Source organism: Squalius cephalus (genome assembly GCF_949319135.1).
Source record: "Squalius cephalus genome assembly, chromosome: 2".
Classification (NCBI taxonomy): Eukaryota; Metazoa; Chordata; class Actinopteri; order Cypriniformes; family Leuciscidae; genus Squalius; species Squalius cephalus.
Window position 1 is genome coordinate 57049442 of NC_137123.1, and position 24219 is coordinate 57073660.

General features: G+C 37.3%; 1 protein-coding gene across 1 annotated transcript in view; it reads right to left on the reverse strand.

Annotated features, from left to right (window-relative positions):
- myo15ab (myosin XVAb) overlaps positions 1–24219 on the reverse strand; it is a 48497-nt gene that overhangs the window by 1171 nt on the left and 23107 nt on the right. The window contains exons 30-63 of the mRNA XM_079855858.1: positions 21774–21846; positions 21100–21294; positions 20891–21006; positions 19210–19298; positions 18297–18396; positions 17520–17591; positions 17369–17433; positions 15436–15780; positions 14708–14792; positions 14447–14612; positions 14257–14350; positions 13032–13137; positions 12172–12287; positions 12028–12087; positions 11686–11761; positions 11443–11558; positions 11241–11359; positions 11013–11154; positions 9751–9862; positions 8901–8975; positions 8500–8705; positions 6731–6849; positions 6557–6629; positions 5602–5674; positions 5415–5488; positions 5203–5285; positions 4984–5114; positions 4776–4870; positions 4218–4295; positions 4029–4125; positions 3311–3471; positions 2115–2248; positions 1374–1507; positions 1124–1257 (exon numbers count right to left, since the gene is read on the reverse strand). Coding sequence (XP_079711984.1) covers positions 1124–1257; positions 1374–1507; positions 2115–2248; positions 3311–3471; positions 4029–4125; positions 4218–4295; positions 4776–4870; positions 4984–5114; positions 5203–5285; positions 5415–5488; positions 5602–5674; positions 6557–6629; positions 6731–6849; positions 8500–8705; positions 8901–8975; positions 9751–9862; positions 11013–11154; positions 11241–11359; positions 11443–11558; positions 11686–11761; positions 12028–12087; positions 12172–12287; positions 13032–13137; positions 14257–14350; positions 14447–14612; positions 14708–14792; positions 15436–15780; positions 17369–17433; positions 17520–17591; positions 18297–18396; positions 19210–19298; positions 20891–21006; positions 21100–21294; positions 21774–21846 — 3914 coding nt within the window. The remainder of the gene's footprint in view (positions 1–1123; positions 1258–1373; positions 1508–2114; positions 2249–3310; positions 3472–4028; positions 4126–4217; positions 4296–4775; positions 4871–4983; positions 5115–5202; positions 5286–5414; positions 5489–5601; positions 5675–6556; positions 6630–6730; positions 6850–8499; positions 8706–8900; positions 8976–9750; positions 9863–11012; positions 11155–11240; positions 11360–11442; positions 11559–11685; positions 11762–12027; positions 12088–12171; positions 12288–13031; positions 13138–14256; positions 14351–14446; positions 14613–14707; positions 14793–15435; positions 15781–17368; positions 17434–17519; positions 17592–18296; positions 18397–19209; positions 19299–20890; positions 21007–21099; positions 21295–21773; positions 21847–24219) is intronic.

Below are 24219 nucleotides of genomic sequence, written 5' to 3' on the forward strand. Positions count from 1 at the left end.
GTAAATACAGGTATGAGCGCTGGCTAAATAAATATCATTTTTATTCATTTCTTTCACATCTACTGCAGTCAGATTGACCCGTGTTTACTCTGAAGGAATCACTCACATGGCTGTGCACTTGTAATGACACATCAAAGATGTTAAGAGGCTAAAAGCAGGTTTAAAACTTGCCCCATTGAAGTCAACAGGGTGCAAATTTTAAAAAGAGGATAACACGGTGTAGGCAACACCGATTTTTGTCGTTGTTCTCTGTATTGACAGCACTCCAAATGTACAAAAAAATGAGCTCAATGTTAAAATTGACCGGATTTCTCCTTTAAAGTGCCCTTATTATGCTATTTTAAAGGTTTCTATATTTGTTTTGGAGATTTACAAGCATCCAAGGTCAAAAAACACTTTAATTTTCCCATAATATACATTGCAGCATCACCTCATTTCTCAAAGTGTCTGAAAACGGTTTGTTTGTTGATTCAGTCTCTCTTAACCCCGCCTTTCCAAGAGCCTACTCTGCTCTGATTGGTCAGACAGCACAGTCTGCTGTGATTGGTTTGCCGCTTACAGTGAGTGCCGGAAACGAAACTCCTATTATCAAATCTGAATGTCAGCTGCTGGAAGGGTTCCTCAGCGTTTGATACACAGTGATACGAACAGTCACGACGGCATAGGTTTTTCAGTATTAATTCCAGTGTGAGTCCTCATCCTTTTAAAGCGCATGCAAAGTGGATTCTCAGCGCTGAAAACAGCATCTTCTCAACATGTTGACAACATGAATCAAACTCTTACAGTCTCAGCTATAACTACAGTGTTTGAGGGCAAGTCAAAGTAGACGTTGTTTGCAGTGGCAACCAATGAAGACCATAGGGGGGCATTATGCAAATTTGTTACATTGTTACGTATAGGTATGTAACAGGCAGTGAGACTGGAATTTCTGATGACTCGTTTCGGCAGTTCAAAAATCGATTTCTTTTAGGAGACAATTTTATGCCGTGCACTTTGATCTTTAAAACTTTGCAGACCTTTTAGATTCACAAACAGCTGTATTACACACTACATGAAAGGTAATATTCGAAATAAAACTGAAAACATTAGCTTTTGAAAGTCTGTGTGTGTTTGTAATACGCACATGAGTGTCTTTGTGCAGGAAGTTCAGTCCGTTCTGATTGACAGCGAGGATGCATGGTGCAGAGATGGTGCTGTTGCTGCTGCTTTGGATGTAAAAGAAGGACGATCCAAACATGGGAAATGCACACACCAAACCTGAAGTACACACACAAACACAATCCAGCAAACTTGCTTTTTATCATAGTATTATCTTATTTAATTTTTTTTTAAAAGTTAATGAGGGTGTTTGGCCTGATGAGAATAAAATATACCCAGGAACTGGGATCTGGCCTGGTGAGGGTTCAGGCTTTGGACGGCATGTACATGTTGGGCAACCAGTTGCATCCACTGCTGAGGCCCCTGTCTGCCAAAGATCTCAACTGGGATGTACTCTGTCAACTCATGACTACAGAGAGAGAACATGTCAACATTTCAAGTCATTATGCTAAAATTGAATATATGTGGAAATATTTTTAACTAGAAAAATCCCAAAGGAAGTGCCCTTTTTCATAGCAGGACACTTATATAGTTATATACAGATACTTTTAGGCCCGGTTTCACAGACAGGGCTTAGACTAAGCCAGGATTAGACCATAGATCAATTAGGACATTTAAGTAATTTTTATAAACATGCTTAGAAAAAAACATTACCGATGTGCATCTTAAAACTAAAAAGGCACTGATATATTTTTAAGATCAGTCAGTGCAAGTTTATTTCAGTGGAAACAGCTCAGACTTACATTTTAGTCTAGGACTAGTCTTAAGCCCTGTCTGTGAAACCAGGGGATAGACTACTGTTTAAAAGTTTAAAACGTATCAGGTTCAACAAAAATATTAAGCAGCTCAACTTTCAGCATTGATAATAATAAGAAATGTTTCTTGAGCAGAAAATCAGCACATTAGAATTATTTCTGAAGGGTGAAAATCAAGTAAAATGTTAGTATATATAAAAAAGATTGTTAGTACAAATAAGGTTGCAAAAAGAATGAAGGATGTCTAAAGTTGAAACATACATAGTAGGTGTGTAGCGACTGTCTTTGGCTCTGTGTTGAAGAGCAGCAAGTTTGGCAAACTGGTTAAACTGCTGTTCACTGATCTTTCCCTGAGGTATGATATTCAGCAGACCCTTCACGTAGTCTGGCAAAACCTGTGCAAACACAAACACACATACAATTATGAAGGAATTATAGGTGCAGGTACATTTTAATTAGGATATAATTGTGCACTTTTTAAAAATGTCAATAACATTATTAATAAAATGTGCTCCAGCAATTTATTATATTTACACTACCGGTCAATGTTTGGGGTTGGTAATAATTATTATTCATTTTTTTAAGTTTGAAAGTTTCTTATGCTCACGAGGCGGTATTTATTTGATAGAAATACAGTAAAAATAGTGATATTGTGAAATAATATTATAACTTAAAATAACTGTTTTCTATTATGAATAATATGAATATATTTTAAATTGTAATTTATTCCTGTGATGGCAAAGCTGAATTTTCAGCATCATTACTCCAGTCTTCAGTGTCACATGATCCTTCAGAAATCATTCTAATATTCTGATTTTCAGCTCAAGAAATATTTCTGATTATTATCAATGAAGAAAACAGTTGTGCTGCCTAATATATTCGTGGAAATATTTATTTTTTCACGATTTATTTGAAACTGTCACTTTTGATCAATTGAATGCATTCTTGCTGAATAAAAGGTTTTGTTTTTTTTTCTTACTGACCCCAGACTTTTGAACTGTAGTGTATATGTCATTCTGCGTTCACACCATGTTGTAATTACTGTAATTATGAGATGACAACATGTGATGTCCTTTCAATGAAAACACTATCAACACCACAATCCATGTGCAGCGGTCAGGTGGTAAAAGTCGGAGCTTCCGAGTTGTAATTACAAGTTCTATGAGGACGTGAAAGCTTTTTACAAGTCGGAATCTTAATAATAACGGTAATTCCGACATGGCGTGAATGCATCTTAATGTACATTTTCTTAACACAGTGTCCAGGCCAGATGCAATGCCTGGAGGTTTCTAGCATCAGTCATTGTTCTGTCCTCACTGAAATCCAAATACTGTCAGTATGAACATGGAAGAGACAGGATTGCTGGTTTGATGTTTTAGTGCATTGCAGCTGGTTAGGTAATTATGTGTATTTACATTATGTGAGTAATGGCATATGATAAGACAGACATGGCGTGCCTGGTTATAGTGCATGGTGACACAGAGCTCGTTGTCAAACTTGAGCGGATGGGCCCAGATGACTCGTCTGAACCAGAAGCTGTAGTTGGTGTCAATTTGCTCCGCTTCTGTTGCAATGTCTAATATATACTCTCGCTTATTGAGGGGCCGCACATTCTGACCTGTGTGACATAAAATATATATGAGTGAATAAATCTGGTAGTGAAAGCGGTAGGGTATGTTCGAAGAATGCATCGTTATATTGTGCACACTACAGAATATACAATTTCATGCATAGAATACTTGAATAATGTACTTTTCCTACATTCGTTAAAATAAACAAGCATAGCATGCTGTGTAGAATAGCATATCTCACAATGCAATGCTCTTGACTTGACCTTTCATTTCCAGTGTGACTAATAAACCAGAGGTAAATTCAGCTGTAATTTTTTAATATGCCCTTTTTGACTCATTATTTGGTCCAATAAATTACTAAATTAAAAATGCAAGATGAGGTCATAACATAATAAAGTTTTTCTTTTGTATACTGTGTATATTGTATTACATACCAATTTTTATGAATCAATACAAGTGCAGAACAGAGCATGTGTTCTAACCACTAAACCACGGGTTGGACAATGCAATGCACAGTATATAGTAAGCAATATTCAGTGCTCAGTTCGCTAATATATCCACTCTGAACATAGCCTTATAGAGGTGTAAGGACAGCAATCTGTACCTCTGTTGGTGACTATGAAAATTGTGTACTCATCCATTGCCTCCAGCCTTTGTAACGCCATCTCATAGCACAACTCCTCTATAATATCCAGTGCCACCTGCACACACAACAGATCAACATCTATCTTAAGTTAACTTACAAATATCATCACATGCAATAAATGGTATGAACTCAAGACAAGAGACATACGGAGCAGGTTTTGATCTTCAAATGTCTCTCAATTCCGCCGGGAAATAGAAACAGTTGCCGCTTCGAGCTTCGACCAGCCTGAAAACACATTCATGAACATAATTACATTGTAATTCCTATTACATACTCTACTGATCAACAGATGTTAAGAATTTTGTATGTGTTTTTTTTTTTTTTTTACAAGCAATCTTTTTAGCTCACCCAGACTGCATTTATTTGATCAAAAATACAGTAAAAACAGTCAAACTGAGAAACAGTATTACAATTTAAAATAACTGTTTTCTATTTGAATATAGTTCAAAATGTAATTCATTCGTGAGATGCAAAGCTGAATTTTCAGCATCATTACTCCAGTCTTCAGTGTCACATGATCCTTCAGAAATCATTCTAATATGTTGATTTGCTGCTCAAGAAACATTTCTTATTATTATCAATGTTGAAAACAGGATTCTTTGATATGAACATACTTTTTTTGTATCAATGTAAAAGTTTTTACTACCACTTTTGATCAATTTAATGCATCCTTGAATAAAAGTATGAATTATGTGGGTTATTGACCATTATGGCTTTGAGCTCCATACTACTGGGGTAAACACTCCTGCCACCAAACTGAAAGGTCTTTCTCAGATTCTGCTCACAAGCTTTAGCAATTCCTGGAGATCACACATTAAATAATGTTAGATCATCATGCGTCATAAAAATATAATTTTAATTCAGAGACTAACAAAAGTTAAATGTGTACTGTATATGTGTGATGTATAATTACCGTGAAAAAGCACTTCAGGACTTCTGCAGACGTCTCTGAGGAACTTGAGTAAGAATGGTTTGAGCACTTCAGAGCAGCGGTAAAAAGCAGTCAGAATGTAGAGCAAGCGCCAGCCCTTCTGACAGCTGTCACTGCAACACAACACAACACAACACTAACATACAGACCAGCTGAACACAGATTCCTAACAAACAAGCAAATACACAAAAACCATCTCACGGTTTAGAGCTGGTATTGGCTGTAATCTGTCTGAGGACTTGACAGTAAGCCTCATCCTTCATCAGTCCATATTCACCCGTTAACTACAAAAACAATTGTGCATTTTAGTCAAATTAAAGCTAAAACTAAAACATATATCAAACACAACTGGGATCTATGAGCCCTATGGGTAACAGTACAGCTGGTCCGATGGACAAGAGGTAGTGCTTTACCTTAAGGAAGGTGCAAACCACAAACTGCTCTGATTGGCCCCTGAGTGGATGATCTCCCATGAACTTCATTATGGCTACACACAAACCAAACCCAGACAGATATAAATCTTGAGATATGAAGCATTCCAAAAAAATAATAAACAAAAATAAAACCGACTGAGTGGCTGTGATTTATGTTTCATCTCACCTAGGAAAATTTCAGAAGCAACTCGGTTCATGTTGGGGTCAGTGAAGTCTATGAGGGACTCTGTGATAGGGTTCTGGAGAAAACAAGAGATCATCAGTTTTATATGTGTGTGTGTGTGTGTGTTTGTGGTGTACATACTGTATATACATACATTTTTTTAATGTTTTGGAAAGAAGTCTCTTACGCTCACCAAGCCATTTATTTGATCAAAAATATAGTGAAACAGTAATATTATGACATTTATTACAATTTAAAATAACTATTTTCTGTTTTAATAAACAATTTATTCCCGTAATAGTAAAGCTGAATTTTCAGCATCATTACTCCAGTCTTCAGTGTCACATGATCCTTCAGAAATCATTCTAATACGTTGATTTGGTGCTTAAGAAACATTTCTTATAATTATTAATGTTGAAAACAGTTTTGCTGCTTAATATTTTTGTGGAAACCATAATAAACTCTTTTTCAAGATTCTTTAATCAAACAAGTAATAAAAACTCAGTGAGTGTTTTAGCGCAATTTTCTGACGTCATGGGATCACAACACTAAGAGATAGTAAATCCTTTCATGGATTTTTTTTTTTTTTTTTGGTGCGTTCCCGAGATTAGACCTTCCTTAACATAATGCCGAAAACCCGAAGTCTCTAGGTGGTCTGGTTGAGGAGTAGATAGAAGTACAAGATTGGTGCGCACAGACAGAACAGAAATCATGAGTTAACAATCGCAATTTTGTCCGGTGGAAAATTGCGCTAAAAATGTCACAAGCTTTTTTTCAGCATTTCTTTTAAACAGAAATCTTTTGTAACATTAGAAATGTAAATCTTTACTGTCACTTTTGATCAATTTAATGCATCCTTGCTAATATTGACCCCAAACTTTTGAATTGTAGTGTATATGTATTGTAGTGGACATGTATTTATATGTTTATTTACGTATGCATATAGTGGACGCAGTACCTTGCTGAATTTCACCATCTCTGTGGGGTCTTTGTTTCCTTTACCTTTTTTGGACTTATCCCTGAACGAATCACTAGTAACATAAAGAAAAGTACAACATCTGGACTCAGTCATGTGTTGGATAATAAATAGCAGGATTGTTTTGTATTATAATAGCAGTAGCATCACTTTTACCTCTTGTTTCCATTTGACGTTCTGAAATATTTCTTAGCAAACTCCACCATGTTGTACTGGCTGTCCGAAATGATGTTGCCCTCAATTTCAGAGTCACCAAAATCCCCTAAACCATCAGACTAGCAATCACAAAACAGACATAAAAACGAGTATGTAATATTAGCAATATTCCGTCAGACACATTTTGTTCAACTTCAACTCCAATATCTACTAACAGCCTTGTAGTAAATAGGAAATTCACTTTTTTTATTTTCAAAGATCAAGAAAAAATTGAATACTGCATAAAACGTTTTAATAGTGCACTTTCATTGTCGCATCATGCTAACATTAAAGCTACACTATGTAGGATTTTCTCCCATCTAGTGGTGAAATTGTATATGACTACCAACTGAATATTACTTTCTAGCCCCTCCCATTCCGAGGGCGTTTTAACTCCTACGGTGGCCGTATTATTTCAAATCTGCCGGCAGTCGCGAGTAATCTCGTCACGGTGCCACTGAGTGTAAAAACGCGAAAGGCGAAGCTTGAATTCCCAGGTATGTCCCTCTTTGGCAACATGGCTTCCGCCATTCGAGCGACTCGCTCGTATGTATTCTAAATTGCAGATTATACGCTTACGAGAATACTTAATTAGTTGGTTGAAGTGATTACACATTAATGAGAATGTATGATTTTGAAAGAACAAAGTGTTTTTTGCTAAAAATCAACTTAAAATATTACACAGTGTAGCTTTAAATGTTATTTGCTAAACAGGGCAAATTAATGTGAAAGTGCAATTCCAAATCTACAAACAATACTCAAATTAAAGCACAGACACAGCGGGATTATTTCCATAATGACCAACACAATCTACCCAGATCAGCGCAAATTAGCGTCTGGTTTAAGACGTGCTTTTTTGGGCGGTAAATAATGCCACAAATACCAGTAAATTGATGAGCGCAAACCATAGTAAATCACCTTGCGTGATTCATTTAAATACTCTCCTCCCATAAATTTTGCATCTGAAAGGGAAACTCCTAGCCTGACTACGTCAGACTTCCTACTTCCGCTAATTTCATTTCGCTCCTGTAGTCAGTCTGAGATAGCAGCGTATCTTTCAGTTTTCCACCGGCCTGAAAACAGCCGGGCCAATCAACGAACAGAGGGCGGGCTGAGAGCCGTGACCTAGACGCTGATTGTACCGTGGTGGATGCGTACTTGCGTAGATTTACTTCACATAATCTGCAAAAGTCGTTCACAGCCATGTTCACTCCGGTATTTCGCTCGATGGTTTAGTTTTTGCATCATACATGTGTTTACAGTGGAAGTTAGATGCGGCTGAGCATGCGCAATACACACGCCATAACCAAACGTTATGTGATTGGCTTACGGGTAACCAATGATTTTAAACTTCAGACAAGCGCCCCCCGCGAGAGAGAAAACACTTCTCTATTATGCTATTCCAGACTCTCTCTACGAAGCAAAGTGAAGTAGCAGAGTCTGGTATTACCAGGCTAGGAAACTCCTACAGTACAAATGCATACGCAATAAGGTCAGCCGCAAAAATAACCCTGTCCATTGCTTTTCAGTGCTATTCTTTTGCACTTGTGTGTCTTTAGTAAATCCTGACTGTAGTTTTTTTAATACCAAAAGAGTGTTTGTGCTGGAGCAAGCTGTTTGTAAATCTGACCCAAATATATTGGCATTATATCAGCCATCAAACAGCTCGTCATAGTGATATCAGCATCAGCATTTGTATATGCTGCATGAATGAAATTGTGTTTATATACCTCCAGTGAGGGGTCTAGTTCATGTGCAGCTGCAGTGGAGGCCACGGCGAGAGCGATAGCTCCTGATGCTGCCACTCGACCCTGTCTATCCCTCGGCTCGTCTCTTCTATCTGCCGGGAGACTCAGGAAATCAGGAGCAGCTACAGGAATCACACACTCCATGGGGAACGCTCCACTCCGACCCTGCACTGCCCCATACTTCCAGCCTGAAAAAACAAACATAACCTTATGACAGCTTATTATTTCTGAATTCCGCTTTTTTTAACATCTTTAAAAAAAATGGCATTAATAGATATCTGTTTTCATCATGTGACAAAACTAATTTAAAGTTGTTACACAATTTAAAGCATCCTATAAACAAAATAATATATATAAAAAAGGTAATATGTGAAATGTCGGACCAAAATCTGGTGTGCCTCTCTTTAGCTCCTCGAGGTAAATGACTTTTTTCTTCACCACACAGCCGTAACTCTGACCTGAAACACACATGCACACCGTGAAAATGTCACAATTCTTCCTCTAAAATGCATGCACTGTACAGGACCCCCCCCCCCCTCTCATGGATTTCCTGGAGTCAAGCCTGTCCCAAGGTTAACTGCTGATCCTCCTTGATGGAATGCAAATATTTTGAGCTCTATTCTAAAATCTCTTCCTGTAGAGTAATTTCCTAATCTTTACGGACTCAAAACTAAACAAATCACTGTATACAAAAAAGTTATTGTCATCCGTTCAAAAATGTGGGGTTGTACAATTTTGTACCCACCAAGGCTGCATTTATTTGATCAAAAATTGTTTCTGTAAAATCTTAAATAACTCTATTTTCTATTTCTATAAAATCTATTTGAATATATTTCAAATTGTAATTTATTCCTGTGATGGAAAGCTGAATTTTCAGCATCATTACTCCAGTCTTCAGTGTCACATGATCCTTCTGAAATTATTCTAATATGCTGATTTGCTGCTCAAAAAACATTTCTTTATTATCACAGGTAAAAAGTTGTGCTGCTTAATATTTTTTTGGAAACTGTGATATATTATAAATATCTTTACTGTCACCTTTGATCAATTTAATGCATGAATAAAAAAACGTTTGAATGGTAGTGTACTTAAACTCAATGGGATAAGTGAGATGGGATGCAATATATTGTATTCGGGTGCCAAATATTTCCCCCTGCTAAAAACTGCATGACATCACTGCTTGTGGGAAAGACCTATAGATTTTAATGTGATTTTAATGACTGCATTTCTCACCCTCCTCTAATCCATCCATGGCCTGCAGACGGATGATATCTCCTTTATGGAAGTTTAAAAGAGCTCTGTCCTCCGTAATGAAGTTTCTCTCTGCTACAACATACTCAGAGTCCTGCGGAGGAAGTCAGAAGTACAGCATTGCATGTTAACACAAAATCAGAGCCGTCTTTGGCAGTGTAACAGCACCATAAAGTCACCATACATAAATTTACGGAATTTATTATTCATTTATAATTATTATTTAGTATTTATTATAAATGATTTATCTTTTTTTAAATGAATGCGCCCTTGTAATCTTTAATCAAAATAACTTTTTTCTTGTTCGAGAAGCCATTTCACTCACATTTCCATCCCAGTCTAGCCTGGATGCCAGCCGAACTTAGCCCCGCCCACAAAATTTTTAGGTCGGGAAGTTCGGTCTGGACTCGATCCGTTGAGGAGCTATTATGCCCGAACAAAAATTGTTTGGACCAATCAAATTGTCAGGGTGGGCTTTATACGATGATGGACAGATGAGCAACGGTAACGTAATCCTCCACGTCATCAACGAGCGCTTGGGTTGAATACAAAAGACTGCCGCTGGAGAATTGAGATTTCACAAGTTCACGCTTACAAATAAGTCAGATAGAATAAATGCATTTTTGGCGTGCTGTCTGAGGAGAGGAGAGGGCTCGGGCTCGGTATACGGCCCGAACCCAAAGTACTCCCCCCGTATTCCTGGCTGTGGGAGGACAAGCCAAGAGTGAGTGGAGGGATGCTGAAAACTGTCAAGGAATGTTAGGTGAGTTGACAGAGTGAATAATATGCTTCCTCTCATGCTGATAGTGTAGACATTGTGTTTGATGACAAGTTGATTGGATTGATTATGTGAACGTGCTCCTGCCGAACTTTGTTTATGAAACATCATGTGTAGATTCCGCCATTGCGTCTGTTATAGAAGATATCGACAGCGCATTCATTTTAAAAGAGGAAAAGAGAACCGCGATCAAGGCATTTGTCGATCGGAAACATGAATGAAAATTTACTCTGTTGCTCTGATTGGTTGTAGTCTATCCAATTGAGTGCAGAGGCATTTTCTTTCCTGGTTCGGTTAAAACACGCCCCATAATCAAAGCTCAATGGACCAGTATCAGACTCACATTCTGACTAGAATCTGAGTATGACGACGTCAGGCTAATCCCAGTCGGGAAGAAAAGAGAATATCGCAATTTCATGGTAACTTTAAGAAATGACAAGAAGAGATATCAAAGCCTCCTCCGTACCTTCTTAAGATGAGAGATGAAGAGATCAATCATCTGTTTGATCTGAGGAGCTTTGGCTGAAAACAGAATCAGTTTCTCATTCATCAGATTAAACTCCAGCATGTTCTGAGACGGGATGGTCACAAACAGGATGTCTGTGTAGCTGTGGGAGAGAGCGAGAGTTGTGCTACTCAATCTTAATGAGGTTTCTTGCTGACAGACGGTTAAATGGCTGGATGGATGACGCACCTGTATGGACGGAGCACTCTGAAGTAGTCTGGAGCTGCAGAGCTGCTTTTCACTGTCTTTAGAAGTTTGATCCCAGAGTGAGACACTGCCAACACCTGCACTCCAGTACCCACACTGCCCTACACACACACACACACACAATGGTGACATATCAGGCATAAACTGAATTCATACTAAAAGTCTGCCAGCAAAAGGAACTCACAGAGGCAGGAAAAAGGCGAGAAAAATAAATCTCCCATGATTCCCTGGCAGCAGCAACCACAGCTTTCTTCACAGTCTCATCCGGGACATCTGTGTTCGGATCGATGCCATATTGAGCTATGAAATAAACACACATATCATAGTAACAGATCAGTGTAGTCATCAAAAACATTAAACTAAACATGCCATGGGAAATTATTCCACATAGAAAATAAATTTAACTATAAATGAATTCCTTCCTCACCAAACAAGGATTTCATCTTCTGTCTCTCCTCTTTAGTAATGCGCACACAGGCCTCTGTAAATGTGTCATTGACAATCTGAAAAACATCATTTAAAGGTGAGAAATAAATGACAAAAATAAGAGAGGAAATGAAGAGAGAAAAGCAATGTATTTGCAAAAATGTTCAATATTTTAATAAAAATGTTTGGGATCAGTACGTTTTCATTTTTCAGCATGTGCATTCAATTTATCAAAAGAGTCAGTAAAGACTTTAACATTGTTACAAAAAATTTATTTAAAATAAAACTTTCTATTTATCAAAGCAAATGATATTATGAAGGCAATGAGTGGAGTCCGCCTCACCTGTTTGAATATGAGGTTCAGCACTAGCGGATGGTTCCAGCTGTCTTTGGGGTAGAAGACCTACAACAGTGTGTACAGCAGCATTAGTGCTGAAACTGTTCTGTGTTCAAGATGATCTACAAAATTGACACAATACACACACACCTCCTTCCTGAGGCAGATTTTCCAGGGGACGTTTGTGTAGGTGTAATGCTCCTCTGTGCTGCTCCTCTGCAGCTGTGTTTGGATGCTCTCAGATTCCACTGGAAGATCTCGGGACACTGGTGTGTGTGTGTGTGTATGACAGATGGAGAAATAGAGATGGTTGAGGACATACAGTATGCACTATATACAGTATGTATATTGCTATCCAAAATTTGGGGTCGGTAAGATGTTTTTTCTAATGTTTTTGAAAGAAGTCTGTTTTGCTCATTTATTTGATCAAAAAAACAGTAAAAAAGGCAACACTGTGAATTATTAGTACACTTTAAAATAACTGTTTCTATATTCATATATTTTAAAATGTAACTTATTTCTGTGATGGTGAATTTTCAGCATCATTACTCCTTCATGATCCTTCAGAAATCATTCTAATATGCTGATATATAGATCTATAAACATTTTTGCTGTTTAATTTTTTTTTGCGAAAACCATGATACATTTTTTTCAAGATTCTTGTATGAATAGAAAGTTTAAAAGAACAGCATTTATTTGAAATAGAAATCTTCTGTAACATTAAACATGTCTGTCACTTTTTATCAATATAATGCATCCTTGCTGAATAAAAGTATTAATTACTAAAAAACCTTTTGAACAATAGTGTGTATCCCTTACAAAAAGATGGTTATACTACAATACTTCGTTATTGTACCATTGGTACTATATCATTACCACATTCATTTGCTATAGTATTTAGAGAATAACATGGTAATACCATCAAGGTAGTGCTCAAAGAGCTAAAACTGTGATAATACCATAATATCTGTTGTAAGCGATGTGTGTGTGTGTGTGTTTGTGTTGTTCACCTGGTGGTGGTAAAGTCAGTGGTGGTTCTGGTGCTTTCTTCTTGCTGCTTTTAGTTGGTTTGAGGCCTCCACCTTTGGACACAGCGGCTGGAGCGGGAGGCTTTCTCTACACAAACAGTTACACACAGCACAAGATGTTGTATTTTGCGAAGACAAACATTTTGTGCGCAATACGACCAGGAATGAGTATAAAGAAAGAAAAGCAAATTCAATCGGTTCACCATATAAAGCGATCGAGTCTCTTCAGAATTTTTTTTTTTTAAAAACGCTCAATTCATAGGAATGAATGAATGAATGAGGCATTTATATAGCGCTTTCATATGTACTACGGTACACCCAAAGTGCTTTACAATCATATCAGGGGATCTCTCCTCAACCACCACCAGTGTGCAGCATCCACTTAGAGGATGTGACGGCAGCCACAGTACAGCGGCACCAGTGCGCTCACCACACACCAGCTACAGGTGGAGAGGAGAGAGAGTGATAGAGCATATTCAATGGATGGGGATTATTAGGAGGCCATGATTGGCAAGGGCCAATGGGTAGAATGTGGCCAGGACACCGGGGTTACACCCCTACTCTTCACGTGAAGTGCCATTGGATTTTTAATGACCACAGAGAGAGGGTTTTACGTCTCATCTGAAGGACGGTGCTCTTTGACAGCATTGTGTCCCCATCACTATACTGGGGCGTTAGGACCCACACAGACCACAGGGTGAGCGCCCCCTGCTGGCCTCACTAACACCTCTTCCAGCAGCAATAGTTTTCCCAGGAGGTCTCCCATCCAGGTACTAACCAGGCTCAACCCTGCTTAGCTTCAGGGTGATATGGCTGCTGGCAACCATAACTACTGACATCATATGGATTTAGCTGTATCTCTTTATGAACTTTTTGAAGCGTCAAAGTGGTATTTGCGTAGCTGTCAATGGAGGGAAAGAAATTGCTCAGATTTCATTGATAAGATTTTCATTTGTGTTCCAAAGATGAACGAAAGTCTTACAGGTTTGGAACCCAACATGAGGGTGAGTAATTAATCACAGAATTTTTATTTTTGGGTGAACTATGCCTTTAAAGCATATTAAAAACACCACATAGACATATAAAAAACCATTAAAAACTTGATTTTCTTTAAATGATTAGTTATTAGCTAGCAATCTTTAATAGCTCAGACACATGGATAGTACGGAAGTGAGAGAGCTAGACACAAATAGGAAAACATACACACCTCTGGAGGAGGTGGATTGTCCATCTGTGTTTTTAGGATCTGCATTGCCTCATCATGTGGGTTCAACTTCTTGACAAAACCTTTCCCATCTCGCCTGTCAACAAACGCATGCCATCCTTTGAGTTAAGAATAATAATAATAAAATAATCTGATTGCATGATACATAAGAGCAAATGCACAGGTAACCCACCTCTGCCTCTGCGGCACAGGTTCTGGGTCTGGAGTTTGATATTGTTTAATGATGTCTTTAATGTTGTGGCTGGGAACAATGTGCTCAGAGTTAGAGACAGAATATTTCACCACCTCTGTGGCAGGAGCCGGAGCAGAACGCATGGGACCCGTGACCGCAACAGGAGCTGAGAGACCGAAAGAAAAAGTTGGAATATATAGAAGTTACAGAAAATTGATTTATTTCAATTGTTGGGCATTATTATATTAAATGCAATCACACCATGTTTTTTAGCAGGCCTGCTGTCAAGTTTAATTGGTGCAGCGGGGGCTTGTTTCTTCCCTAATGTCCCATTAGATGATGCAGCCTGAAAATCATTTAGCCAAAGATAACAAATCATCAACAGTTCTTATACTAAAATATACTCAGCAGTTAAACAGATACACAGATTAGATAAATATAAGTGACTAAAAGTTAATTATAATCAATTAAAGTGCAATTAGAAGTAATTAAGTTGCAGCGTAATATAAAAAAGATACAGTATTAATGACAACAATCAATAAAAGACATGAACATAAAAATAAAAAAAGCACCACTGTCAACCATATTATATTAACTTTCATGAACCAGTTTTTAAAATGTATTCAATATAGTCTTTAACTAATGTAAAAATATAAAATTATATTGATGCAAGTTTTTCAGAATTCTTTCATGAATTGAAAGTTCCAAAGAACAGCATTTATTTGAAATCTTTTGTAATATCACAATTTTCACAAATTTCTTTGCTGTCACTTTTGATCAATTTAATACTTCCATGCAGAATAAAATTTCTGTGGTTTAATTTAAATGGTAGGGTTTTTATATTTACATTGCATGTATTGATTTAGCAGATGCTTTTGTCCACAGCAAATGAGGAACTTCATGAGCAATTAGTCAAAAGAGCCAACAATATTCCTAGGACACAATGTCAGGTTTACAGTATAAACTAGATGATATCAACACTTGGGCACCTGTGTAGTCTTGGTGTTCTGCGGCTGAGGCGTTGGGGGGCTGTTCTTCTTCATGGGCTCACTTTTCCCCTCTAAGGTGCGGGGGGTGGCGTAGATGGAGGTGGAGGCGACGGCCGGTTGGGGGGTCACTGGAGGGCTTGTGTATGCGGACAGGGGGAATGGGGCGTAGGGGCTGAGGGGGATGTTTGCGTAGGGGCTGGGAGGGATGTCGGCGTACGGGCTGGGTGGCAGAGTGCTGTAAGGGGTAGGAGGAGGACTGGTTGGGGGGCTGGTGAGGGGAGACATTGGTGGACTGGACACTGGACTGGTCACCATAGCCATCGCCTGCATGGTCATATGCTGAGCCTGAAGATGTAGGGACAGTCGAGAGACACAAGGTGACTTAAAACACTTGAAAACCAGTTCACACCAAGAACAATAACTATAACGATATTATATATTATATGATAACTATATTAGGGTCCACACCAGTGGATGATATAATTCTGATGATTATAAGCATGCGCTGCAGTTTTGTCGTTTGCCGCTTTAAATGCTTGAGATCTTTAAAGTAGGATGGATTCTGATTGGCTGTCATTGTTTTCATTGTTCATCAGCTAGAAAAAAAAATTATTTCCCTGTGCCGTTATCTTTTAGTTGTGATGTGGATATTCTTTTATATTTAGAACGATTTTTAGACCTATATCTTTTTCGCTGTTGTTATAGTTATCGTCCTTGGTGTGAACGGGCCTTTAGTCTTTTTTCTTTGGGACAATTTTTAAATATGTTGTAAGGTTGTATAAAGTCATGTATTAATAGCAGTCTGATTGAAAAGGCATACAATTTTACATGTAAAAACTTTTTTTTTATTTGACATGTCAAAATATGTCAAAATGTAACAGAAAATCTGTAACCAAACATTCAAAAAGTAAAATGAATAATAAATAAAGACAAACAAAATAAAAACTATCAATTATACTAAATGAACACTGGTTTAGATTACTTCTTATTTTAAATTTTATTTTTGTTAATATTTCTTTTTAATTTGAAATTTTTAGTAATTTTGTTGTGTTTGTTTTTGTCATTTGTATAATAATAATAATAATAATAATAATAATGTCATTTAAATTAACACATTTTTGTATGGATTTAGTTTTAGTTAACAATAATTACTCTGAACTAAACTAAAAACTAAAAAAAAGGGAGTGTCTATTTACACTAAGTGCAAATAGCCCCAGGCTATTTACACTAACTCCACCCAAAATACTGCTATTTTCACTTTGCGTAAATAGAATCTATCGCTATTTGCACTTTAGTGCAAATAGCTCCTGCCAATTTAAAATATATATATATATTATTGAAGAAAACTTTAGGATGACCATTGAACTCCTTAGAATTAAAAAGCCTTTATTATCAGATGGCTAAATACAAAATATCTAAAAACTTCTAAAAACTAAAAACATGTTTAATGCTGCAAAGAGATGGTGATCACATGACAACTGTTAACTAATCAGATGTCTTAATGATTGAAACTGCTTGCACCTGTGGTTGAGGTTGTTGTGTTGCTCTCCCTGAGGAAGGCATGGGCCGAAACGTGTTGGAGAGTTTTTAGTTTTTTTGTATGTAGCCATTTTGTATGTAGCCATAATAAAGGCTTTTTAATTCTAAAGAGTGCCATGGTCATCCTAAAGTTATCTTTGATGGACTACTAAAATACCTGGACCATAGAGCACCTCGACTGGATACTTCTCCTTTAGATGTGCTCTCTTCTTTTGGACTTTGTTTAAATAAAATTATTGTTTACACAAAAATGAAAATTCGGTCATAATGTACTCATCCTGAAATAATTCTTAAAAAAAAAAAAACATCACTTTAAAGAAATAGTCAAATAGTTTGAAACAACATGAGGATGAGTAAATGAGAATTTTCATTTTTGGGAGAGCTAATGTTTTACCATAATGACGGCTTGCTGGTTGATGATGGTCTGTTGCTGTTGGGCCAGGACAGTTTGCTGTTGCTCTGAGGGGAAGAATTGAAAGACAATGCTGAATACTGGTCCATCACTCCAAGCCCTGTAAAGCTGATGGCATTTTAATTAGAAATACCTGGCACTGGGGACACCGCTGACATTCTGGGCATGACTGAAGTGCCTGGTATGGGTGGCAGAACTCTCACTGCTGCAAAATAGACATAACAGAAAAATATCACACACACAGCCCATCACATCATTAAATTATGTGCAGTATGTGGGCATTCATAACTGAGTCCAGTTTAAAAGATCAGCATAGCTGGTCCTCAGGTTGGGATTCTGGTGAGCTGGTGTCTCTGCCAGGCTTCTTGACTTGACTAATGAATCTGGTCAAGCAGCAGTAAAATTAAGTCAAATTTATTTGTATAGAGCTTTTCACAATACAGATTGTTTCAAAGCAGAATATTTATCATATCTTAATAATCTTTATGCCTTATAGCCACATTTAGTAGGTTAAAGCTGGGTGATAATATAGTTCTAATATAGAAGATACAAGCAATCAACCAGATAAGATATACTATATAGTATGTATTGCCCTACGCAAGTATACTGAGTGTGCATACGCAGAAAAAAAGTTTGGCATCTTTAAAGAGCTGGGCGAGTTAAATTTTGCGAAAAATAAATAAATAAAAAATAAGGCAGTTGAGATTAAATCGATGAATAGCCTTTGAAAAAGTCTATATATAACTGTACTACACACAGTGTACTGTATGTATGCAGAAAAAATTGGATACGTTTTGCAGGCAGTCCAGCACCAAAACCAGCATAAACCAGCCTGAACCAGCAAAGAAATTCCTGCTTTTTTAAGCCGGACTTCTCAGCAGAGAATGTGTGAAAGTGAATGTGTGTTTACCTCCTGGCTGAAGAGTGACTCTAGCAGGGGACTGTGCTTCATCGCCACCTACACCTCCTCCACCCTTCATCCTACCAGACAAAACTGAAGCATCAAGGTCCTACATATAAAAGAATAATCCAGTTAGTTACTAAGACCGCATACTTCAGAGTACTACAGCAAAAAAAAAAAAAAAAAAAAACCCTTAGCGTTCCATAGAATGTTTTACATTCATAAAATCTTTCTAAGTGAAACGAAGGTAACAAATTATTAAAATGAGTCTGGCTAATATGCATTAACACCATTCTGGAGTAAAAAGATCAGCCGATGTGGTTTTCCAACAGCATCATTTTTTCAGCATTTTTAAAGGTTAAAAAATCCACACTGGGTGAATAGGACTCTTTGTGTTAGTATCATATATTTGGGTTGAAATAGTGAAAAAATGGTTTAACACTCTAATAAAAGCTATATTTGCATTCCATGAAAGAAGATAAACAACCTATTTTTTCTTTCATAATGTATTTCTGAGTGAAACAAGATATTAAATAATAAATCAAATGTAGGGCTTCAGCCACACAGAGAGTCAGACCATGCTTTCACACTTATTTTACTGCATTAATCTGTTTCTATAACAGAGATTGTAATTTAATTAGAGAAATCTCATTGAGGTGTGTAGTTTAGTGCATGACTCTTGGTCTCAGTCTCTCTCTGCATGTGGGATAAGCCTCATTAAAAAATTACACACTCATTTGCTTACTTTTTTCATAGTGCTCTGTGTAAAACGATCATAGGAAGCACAGCCAAACACACACACAAACCAACACATACCTACAGTAACCCTGTAAAGCAATCTTTCATTCTCTTGCTCTCTCTGAAACACACATTAGGGGTTAATTGACATTTGTGTGTGTGAGGTAATCAGGTGTCACCGTACCCCAGTTCCATCAGACAGAACTGGGTCAAAGAGGCTGTCCAAATACCGGTCCATCCCGCGATGAGTGGCATCATAGGATGGTTCTGAGTCTGATAAAAACAGAAAGAGACAGGAGAGAGAAAGTGAAAAAAAAGGATAAAGTGGAAGTGGTAACAGGAATTTATGTTTAATAATACGAAAAACAGTATCTTCATCTTGGTTTGCAGTAAGATTACTTAGGCTTTTTTTTTAAAGTATAAGGAGCAAATGCATCCCAAGATACACTACCGTTTAAAAGTTTGGGGTCAGTAGGATTGTTTTGACACACTTTAGTTTAGGGTCCAATTCTCACCATTAACTAACTCGTAACTATGACTTTTGCCTCAAACCCCTATTACTTCTCATTAATAGTTAGTAAGGTAGTTGTTAAGTTTAGGTATTGGGTAGAAATAAGGGATGTAGAATATGGTCATGCAGAATAAGGCATTAATGTGTCCTTTATAAGAACTAATAAACAGCCAATATCCTGGTAATATGCATATTAATAAGCAACAAGTTAATAGTGAGAATTGTACCCTAAACTAAAGAGTTACCGATTGTTTGTTTTTTTAAAAGAAAATTAATGCTTTTATTCAGCAAGAACACATTCAATTGATGAAAAGTCACAGTAAAGACATTTAATGTTACAAAAGATTCCTATATTTCAAAAAATGTTTGTCTTTTGAACTTTCTATTCATCAAAAAATCCAAAAAAATTGCATCACGGTTTCCCCAAAAACACAACTGTTTTCAACATAGATAGTACTAAGAAATGTTTCTTGAGCAGGAATCAGCAGATTAGAACGATTTCTGAAGGATAATGTGACACTGAAGACTAGAGTAATGATGCTGAAAATATTTCTAAAGATAGAAAGCTGTCATTTAAAATAAATGCAGCCTTGGTGAGCAAATGAGTTTTCAAAGACATTCAAAAACATATTACTGACCCCAAACTTTTGAACAGAAGTGTATTAAAGGAATAATTTAATAAAGAGTCTAATCTTTTGCAAACATAGTAGTTCATTATACTATTAAAATATACTGTAACCTACTTAAAAAACAGAGAATTCATGGAAACCAAGCTGTAAAAGCAGTGTTTTGAAATTTCTGATGCCAGACAGATTAATACATTGTCACATGACCGTGATTTTTGATTTTTTCTTAAAGAGGATCAGAGAAAATGGTAACCCAAAAGTTCATTAACCCAAAATTCAAAATATTCCAAGTGAAGTCAATAACACTGGTAGAACAACCCACTGCCTAAAAAACATTATTAATGATCAATGACCTGAACATTTCACCCTGGCAAGACCTCTTAAACCTGTATAATGTTACTCATCCTCTGGACATGCACACAGAAAGGTTACATGAACACCATCGGGGTTAGTTTAGCTGTATGTAATCTAGCCATTCTGTGTGTATCTGATTCTACTTTACAAGCAAGCTTGTAGATCTGCTACAACTGATTAAAGCAGGGGCTGTAGTTTAGTGTTTCTTGAGGTTATGCTTGGATATTCATGACTCATGAGACAGACCACTAGGCCTATTGGTGGAATAACAATCACCGGGCAATCAGATTGAGAAGGGTCAATGACTTTATGTCGTTTCACTTAGGAACAAGTGTATGTCGTGCTTCACTTAAAAGACTGAAAAAGGAGGCTACCCAGACTGTAGTGGCCTTCAGAAATCGGTAGGCTGTTGGTTGCAATGGCGCTCGTTCGGTTGGCATACGAGAGCGGCCCCTCCTCATCCTCTTCAAATCCACTGCCAAAGAGACTTCTGCATACCAACGTATGTATTAAACATGGTCACAACAATGCAATGCAACTGAAACATGGGAGAACAACTAAATATTTTGGGATGCATACATACATGCTCGCGTTAGGTCGTGCCCTGCTGGGGTCTTCAGTAGAGATGATGAAGTATGTTTTCTGTTTAGGGAAGTCTGGCAGCAGCTCCAGGTCACACACCAGATCGAGAACGTAATCGTGACCCTCTAACTCCACCCACTGCGCCAGCTCCTTCATCAGAACGGACCAACCCCATCGACTCTCACTGGACACGCCCCTGCAGGATGGCCAATACAGTGTTACTGACACTACAGGCTGGAATACACTAGACAACACACTAGGCATTATATACTTGCTGACTTTGTAAATGGTTACAGAGAATAACTGGGCATCATACACTAAACGACTGAGGATCACAATTGAACAGACTTTTCAAGTCATTCTGAAGACAACAAACTCAAGCAGAAAAGTGTGCCTCGTTGCTAGAAGATGTGTAATATTAAAAATATCAAACATGTTTGTAATCCCCATACTGGATGAAATCAAAGTCTGAAGCTAAAAAAAAAATCTGAGTCTGTGCCCATCATACACTAGGTGATTTCTGCTAAATCTGTCAACTCCGACTACCTAAAATCTGCAGATTGGCTCTGATTTTCAGCAACTTGCGTACTTTGTAATCTTCGTAAAATCTGTGTAAAGAAATCCAGCCTTAAGATGCTTTATTTTCAAGTAAAATTCAGTGGGGAAAAAAATCACCTGTGTTGTAGAACGTCTCCTGCGAGGCCCTCTCCATTGGTCCAGGAATGGACAGGACACAGGAAAGAGACACCTACAAAGAGATAATTAAATAAAACTCAAATCAAAAAAGCCCCAAACCCAAGTCCCTCTGTTATTATGGTCTCTAGATGCAGCCTGGCTTCCTCCCAGTCTAAATCTATACTTAAACAGAATGGAGTTTCCATTTCTATAAAATACAGACCCAGACAGTGGGAACATAGTGTCGGCCCAGATCCGGCCCACATCTGGTACACGTTGAATCCACATGTACCAGATGTGGCCCGGATCTGGGATGATACTATGTTGCTGTCTGGGGATAGTATACAATTTGAGATACACTCATGCCACTTTATTTCTTTGGATGGACACAAACAAATAATTTTCGAAAAATAATCCATATCTGTGAGATCATCTAACACGCAGCCCCACATATGACATGTGAAAGCCAGAAATTGTAGCAACAAATTAAGAATTTATTCCCATGACTTATTATACATGATGAGAAATTTTTTTCGGTGAACTAATATATATATATATATATATATATATATATATATTATATTATATTAAATTATATTATATATATATATATATTATATATATAATATATATACTGTATATATATAATATATATATATATATATATTGTATATATATATATATACTGTATATACAATGAGCCAAAACACCTGACTTATAACCACCTTCCTAATATGCTGTTGTTCCTCCATGTGCTGCCAAAACAGCGCCTACCCCGCCAAGACATTGACTCTACAAGACCTCTGAAAGTGTCCTGTGGTATCTGGCACCAAGACAATAGAAGCAGATCATTCAAAGTCCTGTAGGTTGCAAGGTTGAGCTGCTGTGGATCGAACTTGTTGCACATCCAACAGATGCTCAATTAGATTGAGATCTGGGGAATCTGGACGCCAGGACAACACCTTGAACTTTTGGTAAATTCTCACAGTTTCAGACATACTCTGACCAGTTGCCTTGCCATAACAAATTGGCCTTTGTCAAAGTCGCTCTGATCTTTGTTTTTGCCTATTTCTCCTGCAGAACTGAGATCTGCTGTTTTCTTACCATCTATTCTACCCAGACCTTAATATGTAGACTTGTTAGAAGATGATATTGTGATCAACACACAGGAGAAAAATCTCCGATAAGAGGTCATTAATACTTGTAGCTTGTAATGGTTATGTAATTGTAAGAGAATTGACGGGTGGAAAGAGTAGTCAAGATAATTTGACTGACCATCTTATCTCTACCAGCACACACACACACACACACACACACACACACACACACACACACACACACACACACACACACACACACACACACACACACACACACACACACACACACACACACTATCACATATCTACTAATCTGCTCGAGCCCAAACAGGCGAGGACAGAGAGACAGTGTAACTGGATGAGAGGAGGAGTAAAATAAAGCAGAGTGACGGAGAGAGTGAGCAAGATTAGATGAAAGAGGAGAGGCTGAAAGAAAGATATAGAGAATGACAGAAGAAGAGATTAAATAGATTAGAGGAAAGGATAGACAGATGACACCAGTCCTGATTTGCCTCCTGACCTGACATTAGCATTATTTGAGAGAGACAGCAGAAAGTGGGACAGGAAATTGAGAAAAGAGAGAGAGAGTGCACTGACACTATTGGACGAGAACAGAAACTCGAACTGAATTGAGCTGGATGATGACACTGTCTTCTGTAGAGCTGCTTTATATCTGAATCAACTTTGTTTCATAATTGATTAATTTTACAACATTGACACTGTAATTGAACTGATCTGAGATGAATAACATAACACATCTTTAAACAGAACTGAACTGAATCAACACTGAACTGACCTCAGCTGAAAAATACACTATTGTCATCTGTAGAGCTGCAGAATTTGAATTTGTCTAATATTTGATGAAGTTTGCATCAATGATTCTGTTATGAATCAGTTTATTACCGTGAAGCTGCTTTGAAACAATGTGTATTGGATAAAGTGCTATTTAAATAAATAGAGGGGATATAAAAAGAGGGAAAACAGCACCACTTACGTCTCGTTCAGAAACACTGTGGCTTAGTGTGGAACTGTAAGGCAGTTTTAAAACCCAACTGTGGAAATAGTCAAGAATCATGTCTAACCAAAAACAGCTCCATTAATATTTCTTGTCTTGTCATATTCAGTTACGATTTAGATGAATCATGTAATTATAGCCTTTATTTTAAATTCAAAACGGCGAAATTTGACAAAAAGGTAGCTTGCATCACTGGATATTATTGTCGGTTGATCAAGTAACTTTTAGTATTAGTAACTTCTGGTACTTTTAGAATTTGCGACAATTTTGGGATAATTTGGCCATATTTAATGATTGAGGATGTATGTCATGCATGAAATACTAAAATACT